The 19,773-nt window shown below is 43.3% G+C and overlaps 2 protein-coding genes across 9 annotated transcripts in view; one reads left to right on the forward strand and one right to left on the reverse strand.

Moving 5' to 3' along the window:
- The window catches only part of AAK1 (AP2 associated kinase 1), a 148,226-nt gene extending 147,912 nt beyond the window's left edge, over positions 1-314 (reverse strand). For all 8 annotated transcript variants that reach the window (XM_055328165.1, XM_055328168.1, XM_055328166.1 and 5 more), the window contains exon 1: positions 179-314. The gene's annotated coding sequence lies outside the window, so the exon portion shown is untranslated. The remainder of the gene's footprint in view (positions 1-178) is intronic.
- LOC129512203 (translation initiation factor IF-2-like) lies at positions 5-19,197 on the forward strand. The gene is made up of 4 exons (XM_055329455.1): positions 5-34; positions 117-1,087; positions 2,171-2,276; positions 18,478-19,197. Exons 1-3 carry the CDS (start codon positions 5-7, stop codon positions 2,181-2,183), a joined length of 1,014 nt encoding a protein of 337 aa, XP_055185430.1. The 3' UTR covers positions 2,184-2,276; positions 18,478-19,197.
- Positions 19,198-19,773: the final 576 nt, after the last annotated feature.

Raw genomic sequence — 19,773 nt, forward strand, 5'->3', positions numbered from 1 at the left:
TGTGATGACAGAAGCAGAGGGCGCCCGGGGATGGGTCGGTGACACACTCACGGGCCCGGCCGCCGGGTCCCAGCGGGGCAGGAGCCGTCCCCGGGCCCCCGCCCCCCCCCCCGCAGCGCCGACCCCGGGGCACTGCCCCCCCCCCCGCCCCGCGCGGCAGCATCCCCGCGGCACCCACCTGCGACGGCTCGGCCGCTGGCGCCCCGCTACCGGCCCCGCAGCATCGCCCCGGCCGCCGGGCCCGCCCAGCGCTGCAGCGAGAGCCGGGGCCGCGGTCGCCGCCAGCTGATCCCCGAGCGCCCCGCCGAGCCCGGCCCGCCGCCCCTCCCCCGCGCGCGCGCCCGCCCGCCCCGCGCCGGCCGCCCAACCAGGAAGTGACCCGCCGCCGGAAGTGCCTGTCGGGGCGGCGCTGCCCCCGCCCCGCGGCCGCCGCTCTGTCGCGACGGGCGAGAAGGGAGAAGGGAGACCCCGCAGCGGGGGCGGCGCGGGGCGTCTCAGCGAGGGGACCGTTTCGGAGGCGAACTGTTACGGCCGGGCCGCGCGGCACCCTGGGACACGTAGTTCGGCGCCGGGCCGCGGCTGGACTACAACTCCCAGGATGCCCCTGGAGGGGGAGCGTGGGGGGGGGGTGCGGGGGCGAGCGAGGCGGCGCGGCGGCCTCGGAGGCCCGACGGTGTCAGCGGCTGCTGCGCGAGCGGGGATTCGGTTGCTTAAACACATGCGCTAGAGGAGCTGCCGGGGACGGGGAGGCCGCTGCGCGTTCCGCCCTTCTGGAGCCATCTCCTACGCGGCGGGACCTCCCCGCCCAAGGGATTCTGGGGCTTGTTGTTCCCGAGAGGATGGAGGCTGACACCTGGAGGACGCGGCGTGGCGGCTCAGCCCCCGGCGGCCCCGCGGGGCTCGGGACGGCGCCCGGCCCGGAAGTGGACGGCGGGGGCCAGGGCGAGAGCCGTGCGGGCGGCTGCGGCGAGGCCACGCGCGACCCGCCGAGCCCCCGGGCCCGCAGCCTCCGAGCTGTCGGGGACCCGCTCGCGGAGGAGAAGCGCAGCCAGCGGTGCTTGCTCCGGGACTCCGGGCGACTAAAGGGGTGTGTGCGGGGCAGGCAGGTCCTGGGGTGCACGCAGGTGCGGGGGTGCGGGCAGGTCCGGGGGTGCAGAGCAGGCCCGGGGGTGCAGGCAGGTCCGGGGATGCAGGGCAGGTCCTGGGACGCAGGGCAGGTCCTGGGTGCAGGGCAGGTCCTGGGGTGCAAGGCAGGCCCTGGGGTGCAGGCAGGTCCGGGGATGCGGGCAGGTCCTGGGTGCAGGGCAGCTCCTGGGGAGCCGGCAGGTCCTGCGGTACCGGCAGGTCCTGGGGTGCAGGGCAGGTCCTGGGGTGCCGGCAGATCTGGGGGAGCCGGCAGGTCCTGAGGTGCAGGGCAGGTCCTAGGGAGCCGGCAGATCTGGGGGAGCCAGCAGGTCCGGGGTGCAGGGCAGGTCCTGGGGAACCGGCAGGTCCTGGGGTACAGGCAAGTCCGGGGGGAGCAAGCAGATCTAGGGGTGCTGGCAGGTCCTGGGGAGCCCGCAGGTCCAGGGGTGCAGGGCAAGTACGGGGGTCCCGACAGGTCCAGGGGTACACGGTAGGTTCTGAGGAGCTGGCAGGTGCTGGGATACATGCAGGTGCTGGGGTTCTGGGAGGTCCAGGGTGTCGGCAGATCTGGTGATGCTGGTAGGCCCTGGGGAGCCAGCAGGTCCTGGGGTACCGGCAGGTCTAGGGGAGCCGGAGGTCTGGGGAGGTCGGCAGGTCCTAGGGTACCGGCAGGTCCTGGGGTACCAGCACATCCAGGGGTCCCAGTAGGTCCTGGGATACCAGCAGGTCTGGGGATGCCAGGTGGTCCTGGGGTGCTGGCAGGTCTGGGGGAGCAGGCAGGTCCTGGGGTACCAACAGGTCCGGGTTGTGTGCAGGTCTGGGGGAGCCAGCAGATCTGGGGGGCTGGCAGGTCCTGGGGAGCCGGCAGATCCCGGGGGTGCTGGCAGGTCCAAATCGTTGGCTCTGATCCCAAACTTCCGGGCTGGGCCGCCGCCGGTGGTGCTTGATTCTTCCACTTTTGCTGATGCTCTGGCTGGGCCCGACCTTCATAAATCCCCTCACCCAGGAGCCCAAGGCTGACCTGTTGTTTCTTTTTCACTTCAAGATCTCCTCCTTGATGCTTATTTTACCCTGACACCGCCTGAGTGACAAAGTCCACTGGGTGGACAACGTGATTTTCAACTACCAAATACAGAAAATTTGGAAAGCCGGTTAGTACCCTTCTCCATCCTTAGATTTCCTTTTTTTTTTTTTTTTTTAATTTATTTATTCATGAGAGACTCAGAGAGAGAGGCAGAGCCAGGCAGAGGGAGAAGCAGGCTCCCTACAGGGAGCAGGATGCAGAGACTGGATCCCAGGACCCCAAGATTAGGATCTGAGCCCAAGGCAGATGCTCAACCCCTGAGCCCCCAGGTGCCCCCATCCCTAGATTTCCGGATGGATGATCCTGAAGGTAGTTCCAAATCCCTGCTCCCCCCAACAATCCATGATTTTTCTGACTACCTGAATATAGGTTATTTCTCACCCCAACCCTGCTCTCCCTAATTCTGTGACAGCACTCTTGGCTTGCAATTCATCCCAGAACTTTTTCAACAGGCGTTTGAGGGGAGGAAAGAGAAGTACTCCAGGAAGAAGAAGAAAAAAATGGTTCTTGCTTTCTTGACTCTGAATACTGAATTGAGCCGTGACTGGTGCCTCTCCTTCCTCTTTTCCTCCTCCTCCTCCTCCTCCTCCTTTTCAAGTAGTGCCTTTGTAGTTAAGTTTCCCGTGCAGAGACAGCATTTTTTTCTTCCAGAGGGAGTCAATGTTGTCACCTCAGCTCACAAATTCATGCAGCCACCTCCAGGGTAGAATGCAGCACCTGCTAAAACATTCCCTCAAAGGAAGCCCACGGAGGCATGTTCTCTGCGCTTTCCTTAAAAGGCTAGATTTTGTCTTTAGGAAGTTTGGAATAGACCTTAAAATAGATGGGAAAGCTTATTTGGAATTAGGTTCATTGACTCCATCCTTCTCAATGTCTATTGATCTTGATTGGCTTTTTTGAAGAAGTTCTATTGGGTCCTAGAATCTGTTGCTATCTCCGTTCTTACTATCCTAGACATTCCTGTTACCAGACTAGGCCAGACTTCATGCAAATCCCAACTCTCCTTCCTGAGGAACAAAAGCTTGTTTTTATCTAATAGGATTAAGGTAGCTAATGAGCATTCACCTGTATGCTTTGAGGAGGTTTTTTTCAAAAGAAGCAAAAGAAAGAAAAAACAAAAAATGTGAGAAAAAGTCTCTGTCAGAGACAAATGACAATTGTAATGACAAAACTCCAGTTTTTAATTATTTACATATATAATAAGTTATTTGATCCTCCTAACAACCCTGTGAAATAAGGTACTATTACTGTACTCATTTTTTAGTTGGAGGAACTGAAGCATAGAGAAAAATGAGTTACCCAAAGTCACACGGATGGTGACCTGGCAAAGCCAGGGCTCAAACAGATTTTTTTTTTTTTTTTTTTTGGCTTAGAGCCCAGTGTTTAACTAACTACGCTGCACTGCCTCCTTAGAAAAAACAAATATAGACTGACTAAAATACTTGAAAATAGTTAGAAATGTATCTGCAAGCAGCAAGGGACCAGGGGACAGGAAGTCTCTGCCACTCTATAGCTCTCCCCTAGATCACTTAGATCTCTGGACCTATTTTCTCAGCCATAAAACCAGTGTTCTCTTACAACTCTTAATAATTTTCTTGTTCCTGAGTGCGAGATAATCACAGACCAGCCACTAGCATCCCAAAGCTCCTACCACAGTTACCGTCTGTGTAATTTGTCCCACCCTTCGTTGCGTTCCTATTCAACTTTTCGTGTATATTGTCACCTCAAGTACTCAGAGTCAGGGCGTAGTCTTCTACTTGTCTCCTTGAGCATTCAATACAGTAGTTTATGTCGTGTGTGTCCTTTCCAGTACTTGACCAAGCCGAATAACTGACTTCCAATTAAATGTGACATAGAAGAGAGCCATCTGATTGAGGTAGAAAAAGTGATTTGAAGTATTCTGGACTAGGTAAGCTTTTGAACTTAGTCTAGGCGATACTTTGGATAAATACCTAATCAAAGAGAAGGGTGCCTGGGTGGCTCCATCAGTTAAGCAGATGACTCTTGATTTTGGCTCAGGTCGTGACCTTAGAGTTGTGAGATCAGGCTCTACCCTGGGCATGGAGCTTGCTTAAGATTCTTTCTCTCCCTCTTCCTCTGTTCCCCCCTCCCCAGGGGGTGGGAGAGAAAAGGGGAAAAGAAAATGACTTTTACTATGTATTTTTCATATGTCAGTTACTGTATTAAGCACCTTTTAAAAAAAAAAAAGACTTCATTTATTTATTTGACAGAGCATGAGAGAGCACAAGGAGGAGAAGCAGCAGAGAGAGGGAGCGGGAGCAAGGAGCCCAATATGGGGCTCCATCCCAGGACCTTGGATCATGACACAGGCTGAAGGCAGACACCCAACCGACTATGCCACCCAGGCGCCCTGTATTAAGCACTTAACATATTATCTTTAGGGATCCCTGGGTGGCGCAGCGGTTTGGCGCCTGCCTTTGGCCCAGGGTGCGATCCTGGAGACCCGGGATCGAATCCCACATTGGGCTCCCGGTGCATGGAGCCTGCTTCTCCCTCTGCCTGTGTCTCTGCCTCTCTCTCTCTCTCTCTCTGTGACTATCATAAGTAAATAAAAATTTTAAAAAAACCCATATTATCTTTAACCCTCAGGTATGTATCTCTGCAAAGTAGATACTTTTATCTATTAAAGTAGATACTATTATACTATTATCCCCAATTTTATAGATGAACGGTGAAGAGTTTGTTAGTAGCAGAGGGATGTGCAAGGTTTGTTAGGTTAGGAGAAAATGACTTGCTCTGTGGTGTTGGCTAACTCCTGTCACAGTAAACCCAGTTATGGCAAGATGTGGTGCATCCTAAGAGGAAATGAAAAGGAAGGGGACCAACATAAACTTAACTACCTTAACCAAGGCCCGCACCGTGTTGGATATTTAATCGTATCACTCAGCCTCCACAATACACCTACGAGGGGCGCGTTACTTTTAATTTTGTCAATGCGGAAACAGGCCAAGTGTTCACATATGTCAGGTGTTGCTCACAGAGCCTGCAAAGGACAGAGGCAGAATCAAAACCCTTGTCATCTCCCTTGCACCATGTAGCCATTCTAGATTGCCAGCTGTTAGTCCAATGGAATATATTAGAAATCCAGATTATCAGGCCCCCTTCAGACCATTAACTTTGATTACCAAATAAGGAACCAATCAAATGCATTGCTTAAGGGGAGGAACCATATACTTTTTTTCTCCACTTTTGGTTAACATTTTATTTTTTTATTTTTTTATTTTTTTTTAAATTTTTATGATAGGCACACAGAAAGACAGAGAGGCAGAGACACAGGCAGAGGGAGAAGCAGGCTCCATGCACCGGGAGCCTGATGTGGGATTCGATCCCGGGTCTCCAGGATCGTGCCCTGGGCCAAAGGCAGGTGCCAAACCGCTGCGCCACCCAGGGATCCCTTGGTTAACATTTTAAAAAAACGTTTTTAATTTAAATATTTTTGCCCGCTCTCCTGAAGTATAATTGACATGTTTATCATTGTTATATTTTTCTCCAACACTAAAAATGTACACAGGGATACAGTTTGCAGAAATTTATTTTCAGCAACTCCTTAGTGCTTAAAGAGCGAGCAGAGAGTTAAAAGTGAATAAAATATAATCCTCACTTTCAAGGAATTTAAAGTATCCTGTAAAATTAACTGTTTTAAATGACAGAGAACTAAAAATGTTAAGAAAGGCACATAGTAAAAACAGCCAGAACGTATTTAGGTAGGGGCGAAGGCAGCAATCTGCTTTCACCAACCATCCAGGTGATTCTGATTCATATTCATGTTTGAAAACCACTATTTAGCAGAAGGGAAATTATAACAACCATTTTCCTTCTTTAACAAGAGCACTTAATGTTTTTGTTTTCTGGTTAGAAAAATAATTACATAATCATTCAAAGTAGCATGAAGAGTAAAAACCAACTCAGAATAAAAATCACTCAGAGATAACTGCTATTGAATGTTTTTTGTTTTTGTTTTTGTTTTTTTTGCATTGACCGTTTGTTTTTCCAAGAAGTTCAAAATTTCAAGGACCTCTCAGCATATCCAGTCCAATAGCCTACTGGAGGTCTAAATCTCCCTTTCTGTTTTTAGCTGCCCTATAAATCTCAGCTTCTCCTTCTGTTCTGCTGCTTAACTGTTACTGCAGAACTTTGAATGTACCTTCATCATAGCCCAAATCAATTCATAGCATCGTCATTGGTTTACCTGTTTATCCCTTCAGGATTACATCACGCCCATCCTTCTGTCCTTAGCAATCAACTCACACACACATACATAGTGAGTGCTCAAGAAATATTTCAAACAAATGAATTAGTAATTTAATGAAAACAATTTAGTGAAAAAAATACTGAGACATATTTCATGCTTATCAGGGTCCTAATTAGATTGAGTTCTAATAGTCTAATTAACCACAGAAATGTTCTTTTAGAAGAATTCCTTCATCACAAAAGATTTTAGACCTAAAAAAACAAAAAACAAACAAAAAAAAAGGTTTCTAGACCTGAAACCCCATGTTTGACGATCAGCAAATCCCAAAATATTTATAAAGAAAATATACAGGATATTCAGTCTTCTGTAACAATATGAAAGGCACCTGAGATGTTGTAGGTCACTCATATCCACCTTCTCCTGCAGTTTATTTTGATGTCATTGGTTTAATATCAGTTTACCATGAATTTTCATTCTCTTCCAGCAACTACCCCATTTTTTCCACCTCTTTCCAGCAAAGCACGTGAGCGCAATTGTCTATCCTTGCCTTTTCTACCAGTTCTCCATACTACTATGTCCTATAAACAGCTCTCCATCTTTTTTTTTTAAGTCAATTAATTTAAACAAAAAAAAAAAACAGTTCACCCATTTTTCCCCACCCATCACACCCTGCTTCTGGCATCTATCAGTCTATTCTCTGTACAGACTAATATATATATGTTTTTAGATTCCACATGTAAAAGAGATCATATAGTGTTTGGCTTTGTTTAATTCCACTTAGCGTGATGCCTTTTGGGTCCATCCATTGTTGTTACAAATGGCAAGATCTTGTTCTTTTCTGTGGCTGAGTAATCGTCCATCATGTATATATATACCACAATATCTTTATCCATTCATCCACTGATGGACACTTAGGTTATTTCCATATCTTGGCTATTGTAAATAATGCTGCAATGAACATGGGGATGAAGATACCTGTTTGAGTTAGTGGTTTTGTTACCTTTAGATAAATACCCAGAGGTAAAATTGCTAGATCATACGGTAGTTTTATTTTTAATATTTTTGAAGAACCATCATATTGTTTTCCATAATGTCTACACCAATTTACATTTCCACCAACAGTGCACAAGAATTCCCTTTTCTCCACACCCTCACCAACATTTGTCATTTCCTGTCTTTTTGATTACTAGTCATTCTAATAGGTGTGAGGTGATGTCTAATTGTGGTTTTGATTTCCATTTCCCTAATGATTAATAATATAGAGCATCTTTTAGTCTACCTATTGGGTATCTGTTTTTTGGGGTTTTTTGGAAAAATTTCTGTTCACATCTGCCCATCTTTTAATTGGATTGTTTGAGGGGTTTTTTTGCTGTTGGTTTTATGAGTTCTTTTTTTCAGATATATGATTTACAAATATTTTTGCCCATTCAGTAGGTTGCCTTTTCTGATGGTTTCCTCTGCTGTGCAAAAGCTTTTTAGTTTGATGTTTATTCTTGCTCTTGTTGCTTTTGGTGTCAGATTTTTAAAAATCACCTCTAAGACCTATGTCAAGGAGCTCACTACCTATGTTTCCATCTAGTTTTATAGCTTCAGGTTCAAGTAAGATAGTGGTCCAGTTTCATTCTTATGCATGTGACTATCCAGTTTTTCCAACACCGTTTATTAAAGAGACTTTTTTCCCTATTGTATATTCTTGGCTTCTTTGCCTTAAACTAATTAATCATATATATGCAGGGATTTATTTCTGGACTCTCTGTTGTGTTCCATTGATATATTTGCTTTATCTCCGTACCATACTGTTTTACTTAGTATAGCTCTGGGTTTTTTTTTATTAATTAATTAATTTATTTATTTATTTATTTAACAGAGAGAGGGAGCGAGCATGCACAAGCAAGGGGAGCAGCAGGCAGGGGGAGAGGGAGAAGAAGGCTCCCCACAGAGCAGAGAGCTCAAAGCAGGGCTTGATCCCAGGAACTTGGGATCATGACCTGAGCTGGAGGCAGACACTTAACTGACTGAGCCACCCAGGCACCCCTAGTTAGTATAGCTTTGTAACATAGTTTGAAATTAGGGACCATGATGCTTTTGTTCTTTCTCAAGATTGCTTTGGATATTTGGGGTCTTTTATGGTTCCATTACAAATTTTAGGATTTTTTTACTCTGTTTATGTGAAATATGCCGTTGGTATTTTGGTAGGGATTGAACCAAATCTGTAGATTGCTTTGAGTAGTATGGACATTTTCACAAAACTAATTCTGCAATCCGTGAGCATAGAATGTCTTTCCATTTATTTCTGCTGTTGACATTTTGATCAATTTCCTTTTAGCATTTTTTCCAGATATAAATACAGTTGGGTTTGTTTGTTGGTTTTTTGTTTTTGTTTTTACCATCATGTTGGGAGGGCCCAAAGAAGCTGGGAGCTAGAGCCAGTGTGCTGTTGACAGTGTACTGGAAGCCAGGACTGGCCTCCTCTCCTGCTGCCTCCCCACGGTCTCCCAGTGCCTCTGATTAGCAGAAACGGAGCCAGCTGCCAAGGAAGTTTGGGAAATATGAATTACCACCTCAGGATCACAGCATAGAGACAGTTAAATAGCCAGTATACTAGATGTATGACTGTGGGCACAATGATGGTACTTACCATCATGGGGGTATTCTGAAGATTAAATGAGATGATTCATGTAAAGCATTTAGACTAGAGCCTATCTTTATAACTTTATAAATATGTTAGCTGTTACTATTATGAAGTTATTGTTTTGTCTTTCAATAACAATTTTCATATTTGAATTGCTTTGAAACTGCAATTATAAAATTATATTGATGAGATTCTTTGCTTATCTTAATGCCTCTAGAGGGTTCTTTTATACCATGATCTTTGAGTTTTTTTTGAGTCATCTCTCAAACAGGTGGAATATATCATCAAGCAGTATTTTTCTACAAAGATGTGAGGATGATATGCTTTTAAAGATATCTGTGAATGTGTCTTTGTTGCCCTTAAAGAGAAGATACATTGGTTGACTCTAGAATTCCTGGATATATTTTTTTCCTTCAAATCTTTAGAAATTCCCCCATTTAAAAAAAAAAAAAGAAATTTCCCCATTGTCATCTAATGTTTATTTTTGAGGAAAAGTCTAAAACCTCCCCTATTTTTGTTCCTTTATAGTAAATTTTACTGTAGGATTCTTTATCCTTAAAGTTCAAAACTTACAAGGGTTAAGTCTAGGTAATAGTTTCTTTTAATTAACCGTGCCTACAAAATCAGGTATTTTTTTCACCTCAGGGAAGTTGTCAGTATTATATATTGAAATACAATCCTTGGTTATTTGCTTTAATTTTTTTTAAGTTTTCATTTATATCAAAGTTACACATGACACAGTTTAAACAGTCAAAGGAGTTCCCTCTGGTTCATTTTGAAAAATAGCAGTCTCCTCCCCACTTGCTTCCTATTTCTCCCTTCCAGGAAGTAATTATTTTCACCTTTCCTGGTTGATTGTTTTGGTCTTTAACTCTTTGTATTTAAACAATATGCCTTTATTGCTACTTTTAGATTTTTACTTTTTGTCATAATCTATTGATTTCCCACTATGGTAGAAAATAACTTTGCTTCCTTTTTTTCTCCAGCATCCACCACATTCAATTACCCTTCCCATGTCCATCTTGCAACATATCATAATTTGGGTTAGGTTGGTAGTCAGTGTTTACATTATCATTAATAAGTAAACACTATTCACACTGGAGCCACGTGGTATGATTATTGATTTTCTTTTGTCATGGAACATTTTGGTTTTCCTGGAGTTAATAGCTATCTTCTTTTTTCATTTCCTTAGTTTTCTGTATACTTTCTACTAATTCAGCTCCAAGCCCTTTACCAGTTGTCGAGATGATCATTCACATTAGGTATTGAATCAATCTCCTCTTCCTGTATAAATCTTCTGACTGCTTCCGTTTGGCCTATTTGCCCTCTGAGCCTGATATGCAGTTGACATCCTTGGATTTTCCTTCACCATCATCTTGGGAATTCCCTTTGCCCTCCTCCTCTGTTGGAACCCCACATCTTCTTGGTTTAACCTCTTACTTTGATAGAGCATACCCCTAGTACCTTGTCTAGAATAGTGGACAGAAGGTAAATTTTTGGAAAAATACCATGTCTGACATGTTTTTATTCTACTCTAACACTTGATTATTTGGTTGGTATACAATTCTAGGATAGAGATAATTTTTTGCAGAATTTTTAAGGCATTGCTCTATTATCTTCTAGCTTTCAGGATTGTTCTTAGAATAAAACCATTCCGATAACTGACTCTTTGTATGTGAATCTCTCTCTCTCTCTCTCTCTCTCTCTCTCTCTTTCTCTTTCTCTTTTCTCTCCCTTTCTCACTGCTTATAGGATATTCTATTTGTTCCCAGTATTTTTCTAGAAATGCATATCCTGCAGTTCTGGAAATTTTAAATTATCTCACTGATGGTTTTTTTACCCATCTGTTTTTCTTCTATTTTTTGTTTTGAAATTTTCTCCTTCACTTTTCCATCTCTCTGTTTAAAAAAATGTCTTTCATTTGTTTTCTTTTATTTAGTAGAATATTTCCTCACCTTTATCTTCTAATTCTTCCATTGAATATTTAAGATATTTATCATATTTTTAATTTCAAGGACTCATTCTTTAATCATTTCTTTTTATATGATTCTGTTCTTACTTCATGAATATAATATCTCCTTGAGGACTAATGGTTTTTGTTTGTTTGTTTTCCTTGCGTGGTCTCTGTTTCCAATGAGTGCCCTTTTCCTACTTATTTGCCTGACTTGGTCTCTGTGTCGTATCAAGACTTTCCTTAATTAACATGTGACAGTCCTTGGCTGTGTGTTCAGATTTGAGACTGGGGGATTTGATAAGCTGACTAGAAACCAAGTACTCCGATAGGATTTGTTGACTATAAGCAGCACTCTAGGGTAAACCTCTGAAGTTCATTTCTTTTGGCCTAAGCTGGTCAGATTTCCCCAGAAAAGATGTGTCCGATATACTGCCAGGAGGTGAAGACCAAGTCATCTGTGTTGGAGAACCCGGCTAAAGGAGAGGCCAAGGGGACCCAGCATGCAGTGTGCAATTCCTCAATCTTCTCAGCATCAGTACTTTACTTTGGTTTGCCAGAGGAAAGGTCCTCTATTTTATTCTTTTCAGAGAACAACCTTTAGTCTTTTGCCAGGGCTGGGGAGGGCAGTCACCTGGCCCTGCAGACTCAGGGAGGAGATCTGGACTGCTTCTTAAACTTTCAACCGGTCCTTCAACAGGTACCTTTTGCAATCAACTCCTGAGCCTTTTGGAGACTCAGTAGTATATATGACATTTATTCTCAGCTTTCTCTGCTGCTGCCTTTAGATGCACCCTTCCCTCTGCTAAATATTTACTAATCTTAAATGCTCCCTTCTTCCAAAAATTTAGTGCTGTTGTCTCCTGTACTTTTTCTTCTTGCTTTTGTGGGTTCATGCCTCTAAAATCTCATATTTTCTTTGGAACAACTGTGTACGTGTCAGATCTCCATTTTCTGTCCTTTGAGTCCGTGATGTCATCTCTCATCATTGTCATGCCTCTTTCGTTTCCTCTGCTTTGTAGTTTGTCCTCTGTACCTTTCAGCTTTTTACTGCATCTAATGTAGTATTAGATTCTGCGTTTTAGTTTCCTTACATAGGCCCCTTACCTTATCTACCTTCCTTTGATTCTTTCATGACTCCCGGTTCCTCATTTTCATCTTCATTTGTGTCTCATCTACCAGGTTTTCTGTGTGTATGTGGGTCCACTTTTTTACATTTTTATTGCAAATATGAAGTAGATGCTTTTTTTCAGAAATTGATTTTAGTAAATTTTGTTCAAAAGGTAGCCTTCTTTGATGTCTTGAGCGCTGAGTTTTGCTTTTTTATGCTGTGGAATCTTTTTATAAACCTATTAGGTTTTTTTCCTATTTACTTATCCTAGATAAGCAGTATTGTTATGAGTCTTAATATTTTTCTGAGTCACTTAAGGAATTTTAATGGAGTGTTGGGTGAAGCTAATGGACATCTAGCCAGGTTCCTTCTTAAATTGGGAATCAAGCCAATTTCACTTTGGGAATTTGTCGTATTGACTGAAATGGGCACATTAAAGAATTGAATTAAGATATACTTGTTATAAGTGATGTAAAATGTAAACTGAGGTCCCTGAAATGGTCAGAGCAGTATGGATATCCCTGGGCCATTCTTAGCCATGGATTCTTTTTTTTTTTTTAATTTTTATTTTTATTTTAATTTATGATAGTCACAGAGACAGAGAGGCAGAGACACAGGCAGAGGGAGAAGCAGGCTCCATGCATCAGGAGCCCGACGTGGGATTCGATCCCGGGTCTCCAGGATCGCGCCCTGGGCCAAAGGCAGGCGCCAAACCGCTGCGCCACCCAGGGATCCCATGAGCCATGGATTCTTGAGATCATTTCACCAGCAGTCCATATGCTCTTAGTTGGATTTTGAAGGCATATGGTTATGTCTAGGGAACAAGAAGGAAGCCACCCCTCATCCACATGAGTGTTAAATCTAGGACTGTGGTCTAAGTACTTCAGCACTGTTTGCCTGAACAAACACTCATCGAATACCCACAATAAGGATATACTCCTAGAAATCTTACTCTGACAGCTTAGAATTGTGATACTCAAAGCATGGTCTGTGGACTAGTGCCAGTCCTTCCAACTCTTCGTTATGGGTCCACAACGAGATAAGTACATAAATTGTGAATAAACATTTATAATAAACTCCATATAATTTACAGTACAATTGAAACACTTTTGGAGATGAAAGGGGGATATGATTCTGTACCCCTATTTCTAGTAGTCTATTGTTTTCCCACACTGCTAATTCTCTGACACCAGCTGGGTATCCTACAATTTTCCTCAATTCTGATACTATCTACCTGGAGATAGCGTCAAGTCCCACAGGTTAACGGGTCAGTCCTACAAGACTGCCCACCCCTTCAGATACCATAGCAAGCCCAGGTTGCTCCTTGGGCTTCTGACTTGTTATAAATCAAAGGTTTACGGGTGGCTCAGCGGTTCAGTGTCTGCCTTCAGCCCAGGGCATGATCCTGGAGTCCCGGGATCAAGTCCCACACTGAACTCCCTGCATGGAGCCTGCTTGTCTCTCTGCCTATGTCCCTGCCTCTCTCTCTCTCTCTGTCTCTCATGAATAAATAAATAAAATCTTTAAAAAAATAAATAAATTGGAGGTTACAATGACCCCCTCCTTCGGTTCTATTAATAAGCTAGATGGGCTCACAGAACTTAGAAACATTTTACTCATGAGATCACAGGTTTATTATCAAAGGATGTAACTGAGGAACAGCCAGATGGAAGAGATATATAGGGCAAGGTATGTGGGAAGGGGCACAGAGCTTCCATGCTCTCTCGTAGCTACTCTCATGGTATCTCCACGTGTTTACCAAAACAAGCTCTCCGAACCCCCTCCTTTTGAGTTTTTATGGAGGCATCATTACATAGTCACGGTTGATTAAATCATTGACCATTGACAATTATTCAACCTTTAGCCCTGATCCGTCCCAGGAGGTGAGGGGAGGACAGTACTGAAAGTTTCAACCCTTCAGTCACATGATTGGTTCCCCTGGCAACCAGTCCCAATCCTTAGGTATTTTCTGAAAGTCATCTTACTGACTTAGACTCAGGTGTGGTTAAAAAAGGTTTATTATAAACAAAGCTACCTTTATCTTTCTTTCTTTCTTTCTTTTTTTTTTTTTTTAGACAGAAAGTGGGGAGGGAGGGGTAGAAGAAGAGAGAGAATCTTAAGCAGGTCCCATGCCCAGTACAGAGCCCCATGGGAGCTCAATCTTAGAACCTCAAGATCATGTCCTGAGCAGCAATCAAAAGTGGACACTTAAGTAACTGAGCCCACATGTCTATCACTCTTATCACTTAGGAAATTCCACGGGTTTTAGGAGCTCTGTACCAGAAGCAGGGAGGAAGACCAAACATATATTTCTTATTATAAAGCAGGGTATCACAGGGGACTACTAATAATTATACCACAACAACAGAGTCCAGTTACCTTCTGGACAAACTGGAACATGGTTACTTCATCCTTAGAATTTACTAGTGGAAGAGCTCTGTGGACACACCTATCAAACTACCTCCTAAGCCTTTCTTTTCCTGAGTGTAATATAGTCTAATTCCCAAATCCCAGGTCCTACACACTGATAAGATAGTCCCGCAATTATACTTGAACCCCTTGTGCCTACCACTTCCCAAACCATTCCTGGACACTGACATAATTAGACACTGTCTTGCCCACTTGGCCCAAGCAGAGACTTTAACCAGTGACTATCTCCCCACAAGGGTATCTTGGAAGGCCAGGCTCCAGTCCTCAGCCATACCTCAATGAGGAGTTTAAAATAATCATTCATGATCATGACCTTTGAATAAACTATTGAGTGCTGCATTGACCACAATTCAAGTGCCTCTCAGCAGATATGTTCCAAATAGTTCCTTTTGCAAGTGGATTTGATTTAACAAGAAGGCAGAGATTAGAGCACATTGAAAGCCACAGTCTTTCAGGTAGGCCTCTGTGAAATATACATTACTTGGGAATTATTACAGTGGTCTTCAAATATTTTCAATGACGTAATCACTAAGTTCATTTATTTAAGCCCTGTATTTTTTCTTTTTTTTTTAAGATTTTATTTATTTATTCATGAGAGACAGAGAGAGAGAGAGGCAGAGACACAGGCAGAGGGAGAAGCAGGCTCCATGCAGAGAGCCCAACATAGGACTCGATCCCGGGGCCCCAGGATCACACCCCGGGCTGAAGGTGGCGCTTACCCGCTGAGCCACCCGGGCTGCCCGAGCCCTGTGTTTTTTCATACATTTTTAAACTGATTTTTAAAAAATTTTTAAAAAGTAATCTCTATACACAACGTGGGGCTCGAACTCACCACCCCGCATGCTCTACAGACTAAGCCAGCCAGGTGCCCCTCCTTCATACATTTTAAATTGGCATATAAAAATTTTCATCAGGGCAGCCCCGGTTTGAGGATTGAGTCCCATATCAGGCTCCTGTGGAGAGCCTGTTTCTCCCTCTGCCTGTGTCTCTGCCTTTTTCTCTCTCTGTCTCTCATGAATAAATAAATAAAATCTTAAAAAAAAAAAAAGTACTTTCTGTTAAACGTGTAGAATGTATGAGATACAAGTGCTGGCTTTTTAGAATAAGAATCATGTATAAAAATGAGAAATAGCCCTGTTAGCTGTTAGATATTATCCTCAAACTTTCCTTGTGTATTTAATAAAAGAGAAAGGTACAAACTAAAAATTAATTGGCCTGGCAGCTAGCATATACTTGAATTTTTTTTTAAGATTTTATTTATTTGGCAGCCCCGGTGGCGCAGCGGTTTAGCACCGCCTGCAGCCCAGGGCGTGATCCTGGAGACCCTGGATCGAGTCCCACGTCTGGCTCTCTGCATGGAGCCTGCTTCTCCCTCTGCCTGTGTCTCTGCCCCTCTCTCTCTCTCTCTCTCTCTCTCTCTCTCTCTCTCTGTCTCTCTCTCTCTCTCTCTCTCTCTCTCGTCTCTACGAATAAATAAATACAATCTTTAAAAAAGAAAAGGATTTTATTTATTTATTCACAAGAGACACAGAGAGAGGCAGAGGGAGAAGCAGGATCCAGGCAGGGAGCCCGACGTGGGACTCCATCCCGGGTCTCCAGGATCACGCCCTGGACCAAAGGTGGCGCTAAACCGCTGAGCCACCCGGAGTCCCTAATTTTTTGTTTTTACTAGGAAATAGAAAATATTAAGCGTTTAACTGGATGAAATAAATATTTCTTATATTATTTGTAGAACAGAGTTTAATTTATGGAATCACACTACTCTTTTAAAAATTAAGTAAGCTTAAAAAAAGAATTAAGTAAGCTTTTTGGCAAAGGTCCTATAGTAGTAGTAGTCCCAGAAAACACTCAACTTACATTTAAAAGTCAGTGTCACAAGCCTGCCCTGCTTATTCACTATGAAGATGCCTTTCTTTCCAGCTAATCATGTGTCCTCAGGATGAGTATGAAGAATAGCGGAAAAGAATTGCTTATATTTAAAAAGTTCTTTATAGCCTTCATTATTTTTTTTACCAACACTTTCTTTGTTCTTTCCCCGTGGGATTCCTCCTAAAACATGATGTCTTCTAGGATTTTGATGGATTCCTGTCTCACCTTTAGGTCTTTCATCCAGTTTGAGTGTATCTTTGTGTGTGGTATGAGGAAATGGTCCAGTTCCGTTCTTCTGCATGTGGCTGTCCAATTTTCCCAAACCCATTTGTTGAAGAGACTGTCTTATTTCCATTGGATATTCTTTCCTGCTTTGTCAAAGATTAGTTGAGCATAGTTCTCTATTCTGTTTTAAGGACAACCTAATTTTAAAATGTGCATAAGGGGACGCCCGGGTGGCTCAGTCAGTTGAGCGTCCAACTCTTGACTTCAGCTCAGGTCATGATCTTGGGGTTGTGGAATCCAGCCTGGTGTCGGGCTCTGCACTGAGAGTGGAGCCTATTGAAAGTCTCTCTCCCCCTCTCCCTCTGCCCCTCCCCCCCACTTTGTCTCTCTAAGATAAATAAATCTTAAAAAATAAAAAAAATGTGCATAATATCTGAATTGATCTGAATTGTTATTTCTTCCAAGAAGATACACAGGTGACTAACAAATACATTTTAAAAATGTTAACATCATTAGTTATTAGGGAAATGCAAATAAAACCACAATGAGATGCCACTTCACACCTATTAAAATGGCTGTAATAAATGAGACAATATCAAGTTTGGCAAAGACGTGGAGGAATTAGAACCCTCATACACTGCTGGAATGTAAAATGTGCAGCCAGTGAAAAACAGTCTGAAAAACAATTACTCAGAAGGTTAAACATAGCATAACCATGTAACAGGAATTCCACTCCTAGTTATATACTTGAGAAACAAAAGCAAAATATATACAGCTATACACAAAAATATGCATGAATGTTCATAGAAGCATCATTCTGTATTATACTATACATAACGTATATACTAATAGCATATATAGCATAGTATATATTATAGTACATAAAATATATATTTAATGTATACCATATACAGTATATTAATATATATTATATAAATTAGTATATATTAGTATGTTATACTAGCCAAAAAGTAGGAACAACTCAATGTCCACCACTTGATGAATAAATAAGTAAAATAGAGTATAATCCATACAATGCAATATTATTCAACCATAAAAAAGAATGAAGTATTGGCACACTACAACGTGGATGAACCTTTAAAGCATTACGCCTGGGATCCCTGGGTGGCGCAGCGGTTTGGCACCTGCCTTTGGCCCAGGGCCCGATCCTGGAGACCCGGGATCGAATCCCACATCGGGCTCCTGGTGCATGGAGCCTGCTTCTCCCTCTGCCTGTGTCTCTGCCTCTCTCTCTCTCTCTCTCTGTGTGACTATCATAAATAAATAAAAATTAAAAAAAAAATTTAAAGCATTACGCCTATTAAGAGAAGCCAGTCGAGGACCACAATTGGTTCGATTTATAGGAAATATCCAGAATAAGCAAATCTGTAGAGGCAGAAAATAGGTGAGTGGTTTCCTAGGGCTGCAGTAACTGGACAAGATGGTTGGAAGGAAGTGGGGAGTGGCTGCTAATGAATACAGGATTTCTTTTTGAAGTGATGAAATGTTCTAAAACTGACCTAAAACTGATTGTGGTAATGGTTGCACAACTCTGCAAATATATTAAAAACCGCTGAATTGTACATTTTAAGGAGGAGCACTGTGTGGTATGTGAATATCTCAATATTCACTTGTTGAAAAAAAGTCCCATAAAAGTGTTACAGACTAAGATTTAATCTAGTTTAAGAAGTACTCCGGCCTGTCCTTAGTGAAGGGAACCGAGTTCTCTGTGACGTGATGTCTAAAGATGCTGCGGCAAAATTTACCCAAATTTTCCTCTTTGTTTCTGGGTTTTCTCCTCTCTACATGGCATATTCATTTTTCTGCGTTGTATCAGTTATCCGTTGACACCATAATCTGATGACAAACCCGCCGAAGACTTAGTCCTGCTGCTCACAAGTCTGTGGTAGCTGAGCCTTAATCGGATCTCGCATGGATCGTGGTTGAGCTCTCCCGCGGGCCGGAGGTCGGCTGGCTGTTTTCTGGATGAGGATGGTCTCTGCTGCTCTTCACTGGTCTCTCATATCCCTGCGACGGACAAGCTGGGGCAAGTTGCCACGCTGGGGCGGAGATTCAGGAGTGAATAAGCTCATTGCACAAGAGAGCGAGCAGAGATGCACAGGTGCTTTTCAAGCCCCTGCTTGTTCACACCTGCTCACGTTGGGCTGGCCTGGGTGAGTTACATGGCTGAACCCACACTTAGAGGGGGACGGGACTCCAGAGTCACAAGCAGAGGACGGGGAGACAAGGAGCCCTCAACTGGGGCCACTGGTATAATACATAGCTGTGTTTATAAGCTTTGCTCATCCGTTTAATAAATTCAACATAGTTTCTTTCATATCGTGAATTTAGTTTTGAAGTAAAGAAGTACCTCTTGAAGTAAAATTTCTTCTATTGTTACATATTATTGCAGAAGTATAAGAAATAAAATATAAAAAAATAAAATAAAATATAAACAGGTAAAATGAGCATAAGGAAATGTGGTCATTTCCCCTACCTATAGAGATGGTCTCTCCTGATGTCTATTCTTCAAGGTCCCCCTCTTTCTCTAATAAAAGTTAGCATATTCATTATAAATTGTCTTGAGAAATTAAAATTAAGTATTTAATTTTTTAATTAAATATGCACTATCTTTTCCTTGAGCTCATTTTTGTCAAAGGGCTTATTGCAAAAAACAAAAGTGTTATCAAACATCACAAAGATTTGGTTTTTTGTTTTTGTTTTATTTATTCCTGAGAGACACAGAGAGAGAGGCCTCTAGAGACACAGGCAGAGGGAGAAGCAGGCTTCATGCAGGGAGCCCGATGTGGGACTCGATCCCGGGTCTCTAGGATCACGCCCTGGGCTGAAGGCAGACCCTCAACCGCTGAGCCACCCAGGCGTCCCCGCAGTGAGAATCTGTTTGCTGCATACGTGTGTCACACACCGGAGAGTACAGAAGCTGACACACAAAGTGGAGGCTTACCAAGCTCATTCCAGTGTACTGTAATGCAACTATTAATGATGGTATGTGGTTTTAAAAAATGACACACCTGAGACAGATGCCAAATGCATGACAGCTGGGCCACAGTCAGCCTGAGCAGTGTTTCTCTAACGATAAAGCTGTAGAAATTAAGACAATTCAGTGTCGGCA

This window comes from Nyctereutes procyonoides, unplaced genomic scaffold (assembly GCF_905146905.1).
Source record: "Nyctereutes procyonoides isolate TBG_1078 unplaced genomic scaffold, NYPRO_anot_genome, whole genome shotgun sequence".
In the NCBI taxonomy this organism is placed as follows: Eukaryota; Metazoa; Chordata; class Mammalia; order Carnivora; family Canidae; genus Nyctereutes; species Nyctereutes procyonoides.